General features: G+C 34.1%; 1 protein-coding gene across 1 annotated transcript in view; it reads right to left on the bottom strand.

The window, feature by feature from the left end:
- Nucleotides 1–2,994: 2,994 nt before the first annotated feature.
- LOC133328208 (autophagy protein 5) overlaps nt 2,995–20,012 on the bottom strand; it is a 54,430-nt gene continuing 37,412 nt past the window's right edge. Inside the window, exons 4-6 of the mRNA XM_061536759.1 lie at nt 9,757–9,979; nt 3,300–3,405; nt 2,995–3,113 (exon numbers count right to left, since the gene is read on the bottom strand). Coding sequence (XP_061392743.1) covers nt 2,995–3,113; nt 3,300–3,405; nt 9,757–9,979 — 448 coding nt within the window. The remainder of the gene's footprint in view (nt 3,114–3,299; nt 3,406–9,756; nt 9,980–20,012) is intronic.

Genomic DNA, 20,012 nt, shown 5'->3' with positions numbered 1-20,012 from the left:
GTGAGGAGTGTTTCTGTGTAGTTTGAAGTTCATACAACAGATGGCGCAATATTTTTTTTTTGCATTTTTGCACCGTAACTCAAGAACTACTGCACCGATTTTGACCAAATTGTATGCACAGGCTTTGTGTTTGATTTCAAGTTCGTCCGACATATGGCTCTCTATATATTTTCTTTGAGTTTTGCCCGATTAGAGATTTGGTGCTTAATCGACGTTAAGTATTCCGCCACCAATTCATACATAACATGTTTCGTGAATAGCGCGTGGAAGTCAAACAAAAAAAAAATTTTCACATTGAAGTAAAATTAATTTAAATCTACTTATAAAAATGATGTAAAAAACGTATAGTAACTCATCAATATGAGAATGGATGGACGATTTAACTAAAAATTTCTTTCAGTTATCTGCAATTGAAGTGGGAAGGTTTTTATGAAAGAAAATTTTGCGAAAAATACTCAAAAATCTTTGAAACACATTTTTAAGGAACGGCTGGACTGATTTGCCTACTATACCGACAATTTACAGAGAAGTACATACTAAAATTTTTTTTTCAGTTATCCGTAATTGAAGTGAAAAGGTGAAAGAAAGAAAGATTTTTTTGAGAAAAAAAGGAGCGGCGGAACCGATTTGTCTATAATTATGTGGGACATAAAATGATACTATGCCGACAATTTACAGAGAAGTTCCTTACCCTACATTAAATACCGAATTAAAGGCAATTTATAGGGTATTTGTTACTACTTTCAAAGTACTTAAAATCAGACTATACAAAATATGGACCAAAGATAAGGAGACTAATTAGGAATAGAAACCTGCAATATTTGGGAAAAAATGTCAATACATATACATACGTTATTATGTTTAGGATATACCAAAATGTACATTTAAAATGTTAATTGCTACAAAAGATTACAAATACCTCAACAATTTAGCTAGCTTTGGAAGGTATTATTGAAAATTTTCTTAAACTCGCGAAGTATATATATATATATATAAATTCGAATCCGACATGGAAAAAATTGCGCATTAGATGTTCTTAGTGTCTAACTTATATGTGCCTTTATTGTTTCTCAAATATATTTTTCATGATGTGAAAAAGGTTTCCATTGAGAATGAATGCACCAATTTGACTCACATTTTCCTACGGCTATTTTTAATTTCAATGGAAAGAGTTTTACTAAGTTATGTCTTGAGGTAAGAGTAGTTATATCAAAACTTGACCTTCTCCTGAAAAATGTTTGGTGGAATAAGTTCGACAAATTGATAAACTGAAATATCACACATACTGACATAATTTAATATTTAACAATAACAATATTTCTTCAAATATTGGGGTATCAGTAAATGAAAGTTTACCGTCGTGAGGAAAACATTATGCGTATTTTTTATATTGGAAATTTGACATAAATTAAATGTAAATAGTTTCTGAAATATATTTTTCAGGAATTCGTTAATTTTTACTAAACCTAAATTGATGCAATTCTGATACGGCAAAACAACGTTTGCCGGCTCTGCTAGTATGTAAATAAAATTGTATTATTTATTTCTCGAACCACATTTTTTATTTCTAATGTTATTTTCAGAAAAATGTTGAACATTCCCAACTCTAAACCAGTGAGCGGAGCGGTATAGTCGTACGGGGCCAACCATATGATACCCTCCACAACTACCACGAAAATATAACTTTCTGTTATTCTATATTCTGAGCTTGGTCTAGAGTTCAACAAATATTGCTATTCAGTACAGCCTTTCTAATTACTTGTCGAAAAAACAAAAAAATAAGTTTTCGGTCCACTGCATCCCAATATTATCATTATCGAAAATTATATGCGTTGTCCTTGACCATACCAGGATCCTCATGGAAAATTTAAAGCGATCAGTGCTATATTTCCGGTAATGGGTTACTAAATATATGAATACGTAAGTACCTGTTAATATTTAAGTGTAACTCCCACATCCGAGTACATACGACAATATAATTGGTATAAATTTAAAGGCCAATCACTTCTCTTGGATATACTATCAACTTCTCGGGTCTATGTCCTTCAGGGGAAAATATATACGCTTTAGAATACAAATTTTGAAATTGTTCACACAAAAGTCAGGGTCCATTTGACCCGCTAAATATTGACTGATCTTTATCAAAACAGGCATGCTTATTCTTTGGCCCGATCCCCTTCTCTATGTAAAAATTCGCGATGTTTGCGTCATAATTGCGGTCTCTGGAGCGACCAGAAAATCGGACGAAAATAAAGTATTTGGTCCATTTCACCCCCTAAATATTAACCGATCTTTGTCAAAAACAATAGGGGTTTTCATTGGCCAGAACAGGTCCGTGTTTACAAATTATAAGGGACAGACGGACGGACGGACACACATGTCTAGATCGACTCAGCTAGTCGAGATATGACGATCGGTGTACTTAAAGGTGGGTCTAGGACCAATATTTCGCGGCGTTACAAACTCTTGGGGCTGCACAAAGCTATAATACCATGACAACATAGTTGTGTAGCTCATATTTCTAATTTAAAAATAAAATCCTGAACAAGTTGAATATGGGAGCAGGACTGGGATCTATCTGATTCCAGATAGGGGTTGGTATACTGATTACGCCAAAAAAATATATATACAGTGGTGGTCACCTAATTAGCACACACATGGAGAGAAACATGTTTCGAAACATATGTAGGGTAAATCCACTTTTTTCGAAAGATAGGACACAGAAGTTCGAAAAACAAATATTTTTAGTTGTTTATATTTATATGAATATACTGTCCTAAGAAATTTATTACACAGGTATGTGAAAAGTCACAATTATTGAGATATGAAAATTTATATCTGATATCGGAAATTTATTTCGATTATTATACTCAATTTATGACATCAAAAGTATTTGTTTATTTTCGACTTGCATATAAATCTCAAACATACATTCTTACACTGTGAGAAATGCAAATTGATGTGAATGAAAACATCTCGCCAAAATTGAAGTTTTTAACCACTATGGTAAACAATTACCAAATGAAGGAAGTTATCGGGGTAGCTTAGGTGTTCGGACATCCACTGCAGATGAGTTTCGGTGTGTATAACGATTCCATGCGTTTTTACTCCAACTGTAAATACATGAAAACAACATTTATCAATGTAGTCTTATCATTTTTGTTTTCAATTTTAATCATTTTAACATATGTTTGGCATAATTTAATGTACCGCGAATTTAGCGGTTATACTATAACCGAGAGTACTGTGTGTTTCTCGTACTCCATTAACCAAGATTTAGGTGAACAAATAATACATACCTGCCTTTCGTTCAGGTGTAGACAATTCTTCCAGCAAATCTTTCACGGTTTTCTTTTTCCCACTGGCTGTGATTGGAGACACAAGTTTCTGCATGTAAGTACCATCCTGCAATTGCGAAAGCAAATTAAAAATAATATAATCAATGGACTATCAATTACACAACTCTTGCAACAACATACATATGTATATATGTATATTGCCATTTTGTAAAATTTCAAAAAATTATGAATTTGTCGATGTTTTATTGACGCAACGTGCATAAGATTTGTATGCGCAACCGATTTTGGATAAAATACGCATGTTATTCGCGTATCGATGTATTTTTGATCTATATTCACACAGATTCGCGAATATGATAATACAAACATGAATGTATGTAAAAACAATTCGAAGAAAAACGCGATTTTATACACGAATTTGTCAAAATAGGTTTTTGCAGTTTTTCCTATGTACCTATATCCGCCGTTTTATTGGGCGGAATTGTAAATGACTGTGCTCATTAGATTCGGCACGTTGGCACGGGGTCCAACGGCATTTGAGTGGACTCCTTAAATTTAAACAAAAAAATCGGTTTTTTTTTATAAAAATTTACGCACCAAATTTTCGACTTTGGAATCCAATTTCAAAGAAGCTACGGCGAGCACATTCATGAGATATACATATACTAAACGACGCAAAATCACGAGCATTTAAGTGGACGCCTTAAATTTAAACAAAAAAATCGGTTTTTTTTTGTAAAAATTTACGCACCAAATTTTTGACTTTGGAATCCAATTTCAAAGAAGCTACGGCGAGCACATTCATGAGATATACATATACTAAACGACGCAAAATCACGAGTTCTACAATCCTATAATCAGTTTAGACCATTAATTAGTTGCGCGTCCTGATTATAAGTAAAATTAAAAAAATAAACACCGAAAACCCGGCTTCAAAATGTCAGCATCCGTTTTGGGTGGATGCAGTAAATATATCGAAAAATAATACATTAGAACCATATTCTTCAACTTATTCCCTGATCACATGTGTGTGCGTTGTGTAGTTTAGCCACAAATCAGGAAAGAACACAAAAAAACTTGTTTTCAACACACTTCCATAGAGTAGCCGCGGAAAGCGGGTCTAAGGGGAGAGTTACACCTGTTTCGCGACCTGGTGCCATGTCAAGGCACCAGCTGGGGACTACTTCAACACTGCCTTAAATGACATTAACAAACAATGTAAAGCACTAGACGTATGGGGCATATGTCGACCACACCCTCAGTATGGAGGGTGTGGTCGACTATGCTGACATATGAAACAATGGGATGCGGACCTCTCTTGGCGGAAGCTCCCATTTCTGCGTTGGCCGATGAGCCAGAACATTCGAGGCTAATAACCACCGAAGACAAAGCGATTTCTTCTTATTTTCACGCTACTTTCTACATTCTGCTTCTTTCTCTTATCTCCTGTCATCACATACAAAGTGGGGAAGACAATAACCGTTGTGAACGAGTAACCAACCAAATGAAGTAATCGAGATAAATATGCATTAGTTGAAAATTTATCTGAGAAATATTCTTACCCAGAGAAACTTTCCCCTCTTAGTAAGCAAAATTGCAGGAATGTTTAATTTTTATTTGAGTTTCTGTCTGTAATAGCGATGATGATTTATTATTTATTATGATTTAAGTCAGAAAATTTAACATAAATTATACAATGTTGCAGATCATCGCTCTTACAGGCAAAACCTCAATTGTGATACTAGCTTGATAATATTCTAGATTCTCCATTTTCGAGTTTAATTTAGCCTGGAAGAAATATAACGACGTATAAATTTTGGATAAAATCAGAAACTACTTTCGAGAGTTATCTTCTTCTAGGCTGCGTGTATAAAAATTGAGCTCATATTTAAAAATTGGAACAATTTCCATTAAAAAAACTTAAATTATCTGGTATGAGTCAAATTGGATCACTTTCGTAAATGTATAAGCTAATAAAAGTATATAATCTTTTTTTATAACATACAAATTTATAACCTCGTATTTTAAACAATGTTCTTATTTATTACATATTGAATATGTAATATTAATCATGTACTTGAGTAGTTAGTAACTTGCCAAACAATAAAAAATATTGTTGTATTTCCTTGATCTTCATTGGAATTCATATTCGCTCATTGACTATGCATTAGTAAGTGATGTTGGCGCAATTTCTAAGAGTATTCAGTTTAATTTCCCTGTGCTTAATTCCAATCACGCGTTTGCCCTTTTGCAGTACAAACTACGTACAATCAATGAAAGACAATATGTAACATTTCGTGATTACAATTCAATAATATGTGATAACTTTTTTTATGTGATTTTTGTTGACCTTTGATCTTTAAGTTTTCCTTAGACTTTCATTTTGTTCGGCTCGAGGTCGTTTTTAATAAAACAAATTTTGCTTTATTTAGCGTTTTTTTATTTTGTTTCCGATATTTCGATCGTCTTCGACGATCATCATCAGGGAATTGTTTTGTCTTAAATTGAAAATTTATATATATATATATAACAAAAATGTAACAAATAATAATTATATTATTTTATTCACAAACAGTATTCTTCTCGTAACACCTTCATTTCTTCACAAGAGTCATCTAACTAAATTTTATTTCTAATTTGATGTTTTTCTATTACATTCCGGTATATTTGGGCACAGTTCCCCGTATCTGTTTTAAAATTCATTCTCTTTTTAGCGGGAACATCAATTATGTGCAGCATTTCCATCATATATCTTCTCTTATAATTTCGTTCTTGTGTCAATATCTTCACGTCTTTGAAATTTGGTGTATGTCCACTTAAAGTGCAATGTGCTGCAAGTGCTGTTTTTTGCTCCAAAGGTTTGTTTTTTTCTTTTTGGTCGGATTTGTGAGCACTAAAGTCTAGTTTTCAGCTTCGTTTTTGTAGTACCAACATATACCTATTGGCATACGTTGGACTCGCCTCCATTATATCCAATTTGGTATACTACATTCGATTTATTGTCCGTTGGAATTTTTGCCTTTGTCTGACTAAAAAAGTTGTTGTTGTTGTAGCAGCCCTATTGCTTTTACACAATGGGCTGAGGTGACATACGTTGGCCGAGTAGGACTCGGGTTGTTTCGGATCGTAGGCCCCACTGTCGTGGAAACGTAAAAAAAAGTTGTTGTTGGTATTGCTGCTTTTTAATGCTAATTGGTATTTTCCTTTGTCATACACATTTGAGTTTGAAAATCTTTCTGAGAAACCTTAAATGTATGACGACCTCTTGTAAATTTTTGGTTCCCTATCATGGCGGTCAACCTTTTTAGATTTTGTTTTTCGAATTAAATCATTAATGGTTTTGTTTGGAAAATCATTAATTTTCAATATTTTACGAATTTTTCTCATATTTTTAGCGTGAAATTTGCAATCGGTAATGTCCAATACCCCTTTTATGAAATTTTTGGCTGTGTTTATTTTTATTTGTTTGCTTTGAATGAAAATTTATTATTCTTCCTGCAGCAGTGGGTTTTTGGTAATAATTTACCATTTCTCTGTGCACTGTGTTTTTATTATTTGACTCACATTCCATAGTGAATCGCAATTGTTTATTAAATTCGTTTAATGTCCTTAATGTATTATCTATTTGGCTTTTTTTAACAATACAAAATATGTCATCAACATATTTTGTTAGTATCCTTGGTTTTGTATTCCATTTTTGTATTCTTACGTGTACATTACGATGTCTGCAATGTGGGAGAGATTTTTGCCTTTTTGTTGTTCATAAATTTTATCTTTGTATAAAAAATATCTCGAATCTTTGATACATATCGTCAAAATTTCAATAAACAGCTCCATTGGTATTTTGGTATGTTGTTCTATTAGTATCCACCTGTTCTTAATAGTTTTTATAGCGAGGTTTACTGGCACACTCTTCTAAAGGATATTAGTATTTCTGTCGTCAATGGTTTGATTGTTGATCCTTGATTTGAATTCGACTGCATCTTTAATGTTGTATTTTGAGTCTTTCGTTATGTGTTTTAAAATTGTTGCTATATATTTAGATATTTCATAGGTTGGAGAATTAACGCATTCCATACCCTAGGTGCAACAGTGTTTTTGTCGGGTTCAATATATTTTTGCAATTGTTTATTAAATTCGTTTAATGTCCTTAATGTATTATCTTTCTGATTTGCAGCTAAACTATTTGAATAGCACATTGCAATATCTTTTTGAAACCCATGTACCTGAAAAAACTAGATTAATTAGAACAAATTCAAATCGATGGTTCAATCGGCCAGAAGTTCTTTCTGCTATCAGAAATAGGGACTTAGCTTTTAGTGCCTTTATTGAGAATTCTACAGATCACAATAAGCAGTTGTATAAGAAATATAAAAATATTGCTCGTAAAATTGTTCGACAAGCCAAGCGTCAATTTGGTAAAAGTATATTTAGTAATATTGATAATCCTCGTACTTTGTGGTCTAGGATTTCTGATTGTGGAGCGACACACTGTGATATAGATTTAGATCATTTAAATATTTTTTTCATCTCCAATAATGGTGCTAATATTACTATTTCTGATAACACTTCTATGACTATGCCTCGTTCTAATATTTCCAATTTTCGCAATGTCGACATATTTGAGCTCACTAGTGCAATATATAGAGTTAAGTCCAATGTTATAGGCTTCGATCAAATTCCGTTACGTTTCCTTAAACTTGTGTTTCCTCATTTGCAACATAATTGTTTACAACTTTACTGAAAAAAGGCGCTACTGGATTAAACTGTGCCCATTATCGCCCAATTTCAATTCTACCCGCACTGTCAAAGGTTCTCGAAGTTTTGCACAAAAACCAAAAAGTTTCCTAGTATATCAGGCATTTTAGACCTTTCTAAAGCTTTTGATTCTATCAATCACTGCATTCTCCGCTCCAAGCTATTTAATATTTTTAATTTTTCTCTACAGTCTTGCAATTGTATACGACGGTAATTCTTCGTCAGATTTTCCATAGGGCTCAATTTTAGGTCCACTCCTTTTTATGTTATACGTTATGTTTGTGAATGTGTTCAGCATTCTGCTTTGAATATATATGCGGACGATTTCGGATTGTTTATGTCTAGTCCATGTCTTGACATAAATGGTTGCATTTCTGCACTTGATAGTGTTATTAATCGAATTTGCAGTTGGGCTTCACGTAACTGTATTAATATCAATGTAGATAAAACAAAGTTAATTATTTTCCAAAGTGGTCGTGATTTACCTATTCAGCGAAGTATACCCGTGCATGGGAAATCAATTAATTCTTGGCAGTCTGTGACTTGTCTTGGCTTTGATATTGATTGTAATATAAAATGTTCAAAAGATAATTTTTGCCACAGGTGATTGTACATTGTGAACAATTTTTTACCATTCCACATTAAATACAAACTTGGGCATGCTTTATTAATGTCTGTTTTCTATATGGAATGGAGGTTTATTCTGGCACTGATAACACCCATTTACACAGGTTATGTAGTCGTTTTCATAGTGTTTTAAAATACGTTTATGGGAAACACTGCAATCGTGACTATAATCTTTATGAAAAAGAGTTTCTTCGATGTTCTTTTGATGACTACTTCATGTTCGATGCTTATATTTTTTTCTTTAAAACCATGAAATATGGTAACCTAACTATATTGCTGATAATTTCCGATTTTTGCATTCTAGCAGAAATTCTCAAATTCTTTTTGAACGCTTTGAGAGTCTGGTCCTGGAACGTTCTTTTGCCGTTCGCATTGGTAAGTTGTGGAACCAGCTTCCCCCTGGATTGAAAAATTTCTCAATCTCACCACATAATTTGAAAATTAAATTGCTGCAATATTTTTGTCCTTTGGAATAAAATATCTATATATCTGGCTCGATTACAGCATCGAGTTACATTTACATTACGGTTTGTTAAGCATATATGTAAAAATTAGAAAACTGTGCGTTAGGAAATTTTTAGTTTGTAATTTTATAAGATACTTTATTATACGCCTTCTATCAATTTGTAATCCAATGAGGAGTTTTTTGATTAATAAATTGAATTGAAAATTACATTTAATTTAAAGCATACAATGACCATCGGCCTTACAGGCAAAAACTCATATAAAAATTATTCATGCTGAGCACGACTGGGATTCGAACCTAGGTTCCCAGAGCAACATAAATGTAGCCACTTAGCGTTTAAACCTTTAAAACAGTTCCGAAGTTTGCACAAAAAACATGTGTATACCATATACTGTTTTGAAGAGGACTGCTTCTGAAGAGAAGACAAATGTCCAATATTGATAAATTTGAAATTAATTTAATTCGCAGATACAACTTCGTAATAACTGCAGGAGGTGAAATACAATCATACAAACAAGGAAATGTTGTTTTTTTTTCATAACATGAAACAACATAAAAATTTAACGGTCAAAAACTTGGCATATATAAACAAATTTCACTATTTACCTCATTATAAAATCTTGCAGGGGCGTATTTAAAGCATTCCTGTTCACCATTGAGTTCCATTAATCTGCGATTAATAGCCCAAAATTGGTCGAATTTATCATTTACCAGTCCAATCCACAATTGGTTGTGTTCCTTTTTTTGCATCGAAGATATAACTTGACCTCTATGCTTTAGAACGTCTGCTTCTTTTAAGCACGACATATAATAAGATTCCAGCAAGTCTCTGAAAAAGAAAATGTTGGTTATAATACATTTACAAAGCTATTGTAAAAACATATTGCTATATGCACATAAAACTGATAAAAATAAATTAAAAAGATTCCACTGTTTCAAATGCGTCCATACGAACGTCAGGTTGTTAATCATAAAAAAACATCTTGCCAACATCACAAGGATTTTTAAACCGATCTCATTCCAATTGTTTATCAAGTTGGAATAGTCGACTGACATGAATGTTAAAATGAAAGAAATAATAAATGTCCCCATAAAAATGGTATGTGGATATCATATACTATCACCGTCAGAAATGGATAAATAACCTAATAATGGTTCCTATAACATATAGTATGGTAGATATCACATACCATTTAATAACATCCAAAATTACAATACCCAAAATTCTGCAACCAAGAATCTTTTATTATTCCAGAACTGCTAGAATGTACTAATTTTTTACTTTTTCGATAAAATAACGAAAAAATTGTATCTTCTTCAATTTAAAACTATGAAAAGTTTACCCCTTTCTGAGTACAGGTACAGACAATTAGAAGCACTTTTTGTGTCTTTTTTGTAAACAGAATGCACGTCGCATTTATTAACAGAATGAAATTAAATTTGGAATTTGAGCCAAGGGAAATTGTCCAATTTAAATTGCTAAGAATCGGATCAGATTTAGATATATTGTGGTCAAACCTATGACCGATTTGTGTACAAATTTATTCTCACCATTCCACTTTGTATTCGGTGCAATTATCGAGAATATTTATGTTATATATCTGCCAAAAAATATTAAGTTGTGTTTTATATTACATCGGGTTGTATTCGAAGATAGATTCGATTTGAGAAACGTATTACTTCAAAAAATAATCTCATTTTTATATCTAAGAGGATACGGCTCATAAAATCTCGGTTTAAAAATGTTCCAACCTCCAACCATTTTTTATATGGCAATCTACAGTTTCAAATTGATTAAAAGCTTTGAAAAAATGTATTGCCTGTCATCATATATAAATAAGGAGATATTTCCACATAGTCAATTTCAGTTGCAAATGTTTTGGCCACCACTGTATATATATAAATATATATTCCTAGGGATATATATATATATATATATATAAATCTCATTTAATTTTACTACAATACTACAAATAGTATTCCTATCTAACGGGAAATGAAACGCTACCAACTTTCGCCCAAAACAGCTACGACGTAATGTAATCATAATAGCTCGATAAAAATTCGCAAAATGCTTCATATTTTTTTAGAAAATTTGGCAGATTTTCACGATTTTCGATTTGTGCATAACCAGACCATATAGCATTCTAAATTGGCAGGAAATCTTTTTATTTATATAAGATGTAACGTATATGTATATAAAATACAGTGCCGCTCCCTCGGGGAATTTGTGAAATATAAAAAATATATGCAAAAACAAATTTTTGCTAGCGAAATAAGTATGATGAGGCCTTTACAGAAACGACATCTATAATATCAAATCAATTAAATTCCAACGGTGTTAGAAAGAGTACATGTCTGGCTCTCGTATGAACTGGGATTATTGACTTCGCTCTAAAATTAATAAAATAGCGGACCTTTGAAAAAATATTTTTGGAAAATCGCCGATTTTTGACCAAAAACCAAGTTAAAAAATAAGGAAGATCTCCACCGATTGGCTTTATCCTAGCTCATACGATAGCTATACACTCACAGAGAAACGTGTAAAAAATTGGAATCGTTTGGGTTATTAGTTTTTGAGTTATCGTGCCCGCCATTCGCAAAAGAGAAAAACGCGTTTAAAGTTTGAGAAGCCCTTTAGCCGTCACTTGATGCTCACACAATAAATCGGCTATATTTTCAAGAGTTCTTGAGATTTTCACTTGAAATTTTGTAGGGACATTCTTGAATTAGTGTAAATTCGAATAAAATAAAAAAATGACCCCGAGAATGGGGGGTCCCCTTAAAGGCAATTTGTTACTATTTTCAAAATACATAAAATCGTACTATGCCAAAATATGGACCAAATATAAGGAAGCTTAAAACGCACAATAATGGTGAGCCAATTTTTTACATTATAAAACCAACACATGGGGTATATCCCACACGATATCTGAATCATTGGCTGAAACTTGAACGTATTCTAAATAAGAAATAAACCCAGCTTTATTTGTGAAAAATATCAATACATATACATATGATATACCAAAATGTCCATTACAAATACCTCAAGAATTTAGAATTTTATTATATTCGGGAAGTATATCGCCCATTTGCTGCAAGACAGGCATAACTCAAAAAAACGATTTTGCAGAAAATGCGTTTTAGGTTTTCAATTTACTCACGCCTTATATGGGACATCGCACAAGATTTTCACCTTTGGATGAGAATTACTCTGAAGATGTGCATACTACATACACAAAATGTATATCAAATTACTCAGATTCGCAACTCCAAAAATGTTATTTTTAGAAATTCCTGTTTGCGTATTAAAGTAAAAGTAAAATTCAAAAAATACCCAAAATCGAGCTTCAAAATGTCAGCATCATTTAAAAGTAGATGCAGTTAGAATTTTAAAAACTGATACATAATATAATATAATGATAAAATGATACAGAAGAGACTATTTTGTAGGCTTCTACTTTTACTTTGACACGAAAACCATGAAATGAGTTGTTTAGTCACAAATCGATAGATAAAAAAAAACTGGTTCGCCTCAACCTTTTTTTTACACATTTTTTTACATTAAAGTATACACAGCTTCCACCCAAATTAAGTTTGGAGGTCAATATCATGAAAAGTTGGCAACGACAGATCAATTAACCCAAAACTATTCACTTTTTCATATACATAAGTAAATCCCGAGTTATAAAGGGGTGAACCTCGGCTTTAGCTATGTTAAAAAATTGACAATATTGCCAATTTTTTAATATTCCATTTTCAAAAAATCAGCTTTTCGTTTTTGTGGTACATTAATGATTTTTGGTATACGTATAGAGAAAAATGTTCTGAATCCGAAACCGTTCGCGATCAAATTTTTGGTTGATGCGCGCAAAAGTTGTCGAGGTTTTAATTTTGGGCATAAGAAAGAAATCTTCAAATTACGCCGTTTATTATATTGACCAAAAACGTTGATATATATATTCCTCCGTAAAATAAGAATATGACTATATTATAATAATCGCGAAAAAGTTGCACATCTTCGCGAAATATGAGAAAAATAATAAAAATATCGGAGATTACGTCAATATTTTCATTATATTAATGACATACACACACCTAAAAATTATTTTAATATCTACATAATCTAAACACCATGATGAATCAAATGATATCAAAATCACAAAAGTCCGTGTAGCGGTTTGTAACTTACAGCGATAACAAAACAAGATATCGAGGTAAAATATTTGTTTTTGGTTTGAAAAAATAATGTCATCATATTTATTTTTTAATTTTATACAAGAAATTTCAGAAAAAATTTTGTGGTTATTCTGCTATTTTACCCGAATTTCGCCGAAAATTTACATATTTAAAAATATTCACTTTTTGTGTATAATTATACGCCTTGTGGATTATATCAAGACCCTTCCGATAAATATTGGGGTTCTATAAATTGGAATAAATCTTAAAATAAAATAATATTATGAAATATACATTTTAAATTGTCTCTAAATCGCGTAATTCTCAAAATCATCAGGAAGTACTGAAGTTTATCTTCCAATCCATATATATTTTGCGAAATTTCACTTGACGGCTAAGATGTACTACATGTTGCATTTAAGTACCCAAAAACTCGTAAAACCGATTTCAACGCGGTCCATTAAGAACCATGGATGATCCAGCACAATCTATTTTTGAGATAAATTGGGTACATCTCTCTTTCGGCTGAAATTTCGGAAATTATTCACAGAAAACGTAAATAAACCCGCGATATTTTCAAAACCATTTTTTGCCAAATTTCCTGTTTTTGGAAGGCCAGTTCCCGCCGTTCTAGTAGATGGATTTTCACGAAGAAGATTTTATGTCATCCAAAACGTAAAAAACCTTACTGATCGCGGGTACCCGTATCATTCAGTTGACAGATCTACAAATTTGACACGAAAAATAGGTTTTTTTAGAAATTTGATCGGACAAAATTTTCACCTTCGGATGAGTATTACTCTGAAGCTGTGCATACTACATACACAAAATATATAAATTACTCAGATTCGCGACTACAATAATCTTGTAATCGATTTTTAGAAATTCCTGTATGCGTATTAAAGCTAGAAGTAAAATTCATTTAAAGGTAGATGCAGTTAAAATTTTAAAAAATTATACATAAGGGGCGAAGTCCCCATTTTGTTGGCTTCTAGTTTTACTTTGACAAGAAGACAGTGAAATGAGTGGCTTAGTCACAAATCGATAGAGAACATAAAAAAATTGGTTCGCCTCAACGTGTTTTTACACATTTTTTACATTAAAGTAGACACAGCTTCCACCAAAATAAAGTTTGGAGATCAATATCATGAACATTTTGCAACGACAGATCAATTAACTCAAAACTATTCACTTTTTTCATATAATTTATAAAGGGGTGAACCTCCGCTTCAGCTATGTTAAAAAATTGGCAATATTGCCCATATATTTCAAGATTATTTTATATTTATAGAATCCCACGATTTATTTGAAAATCTGGTTATGCCAGTTTTTATGTGAAAAAAAGGGTAACTCCAATATTTTCCGAAAGTTATTGTATTAAATTGTATAATAGGGGATAGGGGGCACCTTTGAACAGCGCTCATAAAATCTCGGTTTAAAATTTTTCCGACCCGCTACCACTTTTTTGTACATGACAATCTTGTTCTCTATCTGCGAAAACCGCTTTAGCTAGCGTTTTCAGTTGTCGACATAATGTACATGCGTGACCATGTTTTCCCAGAGCCATTGTAATCTTTTATTTATTCTTTTTTTGTAAGGGCGCAGGGAGAATGGGTGGCGTAGGGGATGATAGATACCAAGCAACGGCTCTGATTGGCTTTAACATGGCGAAGCCCAGGCTTATCTTGGTCCCTCTTTCATCTCAATTGTGGACACTGACCTCCCCGCGGTGCCACCTGGGGAGCTATTCTCATCACCCGATGAAATAGTGAGCTAACATGTGCCGCGAGTTCACCAATAAGAACTATAAAAAAATGGGTTGAGGCGTCGGGTTAGTTGCCCACCCTCGGAAAACCCAACCTACTATGAAAAAGCAAAGAAAAAGAAAACCAAACCCCCCTAATGTTGACGACCCCCGTAAACGTATAAAGGACCACGATCTGCGAATCTGCACTTGGAATGTGCGCACGTTGTACAGAACAGGGGCAGTGTTCGCTTTGGCGGATATACTCAAGAAGTACAAAGCCGATATTATTGCCTTACAGGAAATGCGATGGAAAGGGACAGGCGTAAGTAAATCAGACGATTACGCCCTGTATTATAGCTGCCATGAAACGAGACATGAATTTGGCTGCGGATTTATGGTTAACAGGAGAATAAAAGACCTTGTCTCCAGATTCACTCCAGTAGATGAGCGAATTGCTATAATCCGTATAAAAGCGAAGTTCTTTTACATCAGTCTAATTTGCGCCCATGCTCCGACCGAAGAAAAAGATGAACAGACCAAAGACATATTTTACGAGCGCCTAGAAACAGCATATGACCGTTGCCCTGGCCATGACATTAAAATTCTGCTAGGAGATTTTAATGCAAAAATCGGAAGGGAAAATATCTTTGGCCCCACCGTCGGAAAATTCAGCCTTCATGAAGAAACATCCGACAACGGCATGAGGTTGATTGACTTCGCGGCAGCAAAAAACATGGTAGTTAGCAGCACCAGATTCAAGCATCTCGATATACACAAGGCCACCTGGATTTCTCCTGATCAAGTAACGAGAAATCAAATTGATCATGTTGTGATAGACGGAAGGCATTCATCCAGTGTTTTAGACGTCCGATCGATCCGAGGAGCGAATATCGATTCGGACCATTACCTTGTGGCAGCCAAGGTACGCACCCGTCTTAATGTTGCAGCAAAGGTGCGATCTAATACAACACGGAAACTCGACGTCGAAAAGCTGCAAACACAACAGGTAGCCGAGGCCTACTCCGCTCAACTTACCCATCTGCTTGAAGAAAGCACTTCTTGTCCCGATAATAGCATAGAAGCACAATGGCAAAGAATTGCCCACTCCCTACAAACTGCAGCAAAAAGAACAATTGGGTACCAAAAACCACCACCAAGAAACCCATGGTACGATCAGGAATGTCGTAATGCTACTGATGTGAAAAACGCAGCGTATAGGGCAACCCTGCAGACAGTAGCAACACGTAACGTGATGGAGAATTATCGGGAGAAAAGGAGAGAGGAGAAACGTGTTTTCAGAAAAAAGAAGAAAGAACAAGAAAAACGTGAGCGTGAGCAAATCGAGATGTACAGGAGTCAGAATGAAGTCCGGAAATTTTACCAACGAGTAAAACACCAAACCGAAGGCTTTGGTGCAGGCACATCCTCCTGTAGAGATGAAGAAGGAAACCTGGTGACAGATACAGACACCGTGTTGAGGATCTGGAAGGAGCACTTCGAAAAGCTACTAGTATCAAATAGTGGCGATGAAGAAGATACCCCAGAACCAATAAGAGATGATGGTATAGAGTGTATACCACCTAGCCAAGATGAGGTCATAAAAGCAATTAATCGGCTCAAGAACAACAAAGCAGCAGGAGCCGATGGGTTACCAGCCGAACTATTCAAGACTGGTGGCCAGCTGCTGGTCAGGACCATGCACCAGCTGATTAACACAATTTGGCTAGATGAATGCATGCCCAATGATTGGAACCTCAGCATCCTGTGTCCCGTGCACAAAAAAGGAGACAAGACGATATGTGCCAACTATAGAGGAATAAGTCTCCTTCCCATCGCATATAAAGTGCTATCTAGTGTGCTGTGTGAACGATTGAAGCCAATGGTCAATGATATCATCGGACCATACCAATGCGGCTTCAGACCTGGCAAATCCACCATTGACCAGATTTTCACTCTGCGCCAAATCCTGGAAAAGACCCACGAAAAACACATCGACACATACCACCTATTTGTCGACTATAAAGCCGCATTCGACAGCCCTATCCGTTCAGAGGTGTTTAAAGCCATGTCTGCGTTCGGCATTCCTGCAAAATTAATATGGCTATGCAGGATAACTTTAAGTGGCACAAGGTCAGCCGTTAAAGTAGGAAAGGACCTATCGGAGCCCTTCAATACCGAACGAGGATTCAGACAAGGTGACAGTTTGTCGTGTGATCTTTTTAACATCCTACTGGAAAAGGTCATACGAGACGCAAAGGTGAACAGAAATGGCACTCTGTACACCAAACAACATCAGTTACTCTCCTACGCCGATGACATCGATATAATGGGTCGAACATTGCGAGCGGTAACAGCCACCTTTGAACAAATTGAAAAGGAGTCTGCCAAAGTGGGTCTGGCAGTAAACGGCGAGAAGACCAAGCTGATGGTATCAACGCGCAAGACGTCCAGTAGACTCGGACCAACTGTGGAACTTGAGAACTACAGCTTCGAGGTAGTTAAAGAATTTATATACCTTGGTACCGCCATAAATAAAACGAATATCAGTTTTGAAATTCGGAGAAGGATTGTGATGGCCAACAGATGCTACTATGGTCTAAGTTAGCAGTTTAGAAACAAGACCACCTCTCGCCAGACCAAACTCACACTTTACAGGACGCTGATACTACCCGTGCTATTATATGGATCAGAAGCATGGGTACTTGCGCAAGCAGATGAGGCAGCGCTTGGGGTGTTTGAGAGAAAAATTCTCCGAAAGATCTACGGGCCGATCTGCGTCGACGGTGAATATCGGCGTCGAATGAACCATGAGCTCTACAATTTATACGCGGACATCGACATAGTCAGTCGTATTGAGCTGCAGCGACTACGGTGGCTAGGCCATGTTGTGCGGATGAATGAAGATGCCCCAGCTCAAAAGGCATATAAAAATGAGCCTACTGATGGTTCCCGTAGAAGGGGAAGGCCACGAATCAGATGGAAAGACCAAGTATAAAACAACATCTTGGAACGTGGTCTTCCAAATTGGTGGATTTGCGCACAAGATCGACGCGCTTGGAAATCTTTTTTAAGCTCGGCTTATGGAACAACCGTTCTGTAACAAGCCAGCTAAGTAAGTAAGTAAGCAGGGAGAATTCGGTAATCGTTTTCCTTCGTTAAACAATTTTTTTGCATTCCAACTATCATTTCAATCATAACTAATGTATTTTCTTTCATATATATTTCTTACAGAAAAAGTTCTTATAATCACTGCAAAAACAATGCCGTTCAATAATGCCCCTAATTCAATGCTGCACCCCTGGGCCCAGTTTTGAACATATTGACTTCGTCCATTAAAACAGTAATAAAATACTTGTATCAAACTTAATGTACATATTTAGCTATTAGTTAAAATTTAAAAAAAAACTAAAATTATAAAATAAACATTGATGAAATTTAAATTTTTTTCAAAGGTTAAGTATGATGACATTATGTTTTCAAACAGGAAGCAATTTTTCTCTTTATATTGTTTTTGATATACAGCCTTATTCTGGATGTCAATTCCACGTGAATTTACTCGCTCTTCCCCTTCGACTTATTCTGAACTACATTTCCTGTGAATTTTTTCGCATTCTCGCTTTCGCCTTATTCTGAATGAAGTTCGAAAGCGAAACAACAAATAAAATGCCATTGGAAATCCTATTGATAACGATGCATGCTGAACCAAATATTTTTGAGGCGAAATACAGACATTTTGGGTGAGGATCTGTCTCTCTGTCTCACAAGAAAAAAGTTTTAAAAATTATGGAAAAACGATATTTGCCTGATGAGCCGTAAAAAATTAAATAAAATAATGAAAGAAAAAAAACTACAAAAAATATTTTTTTCCAAAATTATCGTTTGCATGATTTGAAGGAAAAAATAAAGGAGTAGGAGCAAATCATAACATAAGTGGCCACTTTAAGAATTTGGGGAGATAAAATATGGAAATTAAATAAAAAGGCACACAATTATGTAGTGAAATAATAAACTGTGAATAATTTAATTCAATAGCAGATTTCTTCCTATTATTCGTTGTGTTTTTGCCATCATAAAAAATGTTCTTATATTTGTAATCTATTGTAGTTGTTGCACCAAATTGCATCAAAACAATGAACAGCTGTTTCACATACCATATTGTAGGTTTGCCATATTTTCAAACTTCAATATATTTTTTTTAATTACAAAGCATTTATACAGCGGATTCTTGATATTTGACATTTGTATTGTTATAAAGTCTAAATAACAATAAAAAGTAACAATTTTTAATAAAAAATCAAAATCATTGCAACTTAAATTACAACATGGCAACACACATTGCAACTTAAATTACAATATGGAAAAACGAATCTTATTTTCAACCACCATTTTCGAAAACTCGAATTCGATATTCATTCATTCATCCGCTACCACTTTATTGTACATGACAATCTTGTTCTCTATCTGCGAAAACCACTTTGGCTAGGGTTTTCAGTTGACGACAAAATGTACATGAGTGACCATGTTTTCCCAGAGCTATTCTAATCGTTTATTTATTTATTCTTTTTTTTTTTGTAAGGGCGCAGGGAGAATTCGGTGATCGTTTTCCTTCGTTAAACAATTTTTTGCATTCCAACTATCATTTCAATCATAATTAATGTATTTTCTTTCATATATATTTCCTACAGAAAAAGTTCTTATAATCACTGCAAAAACAATGCCGTTCAATAATGCCCCTAGTTCAATGCTGCACCCCTGGGCCCAGTTTTGAACATATTGACTTCGTCCATTAAAACAGTAATAAAATACTTTTATCAAACTTAATGTACATATTTAGCTATTAGTTAAAATTAAAAAAAAAAAACTAAAATTATAAAATAAACATTGATGAAATTTAAACATTTTTTTTTTCAAAGGTCTAAGTATGATGCCATTATTT

Source organism: Musca vetustissima, unplaced genomic scaffold (genome assembly GCF_032173495.1).
Source record: "Musca vetustissima isolate MV318-11 ecotype Yass unplaced genomic scaffold, APGP_CSIRO_Mvet_v1 utg4278, whole genome shotgun sequence".
NCBI lineage: Eukaryota > Metazoa > Arthropoda > Insecta > Diptera > Muscidae > Musca > Musca vetustissima.
This window is presented reverse-complemented; position numbering and strand designations above follow the sequence as displayed.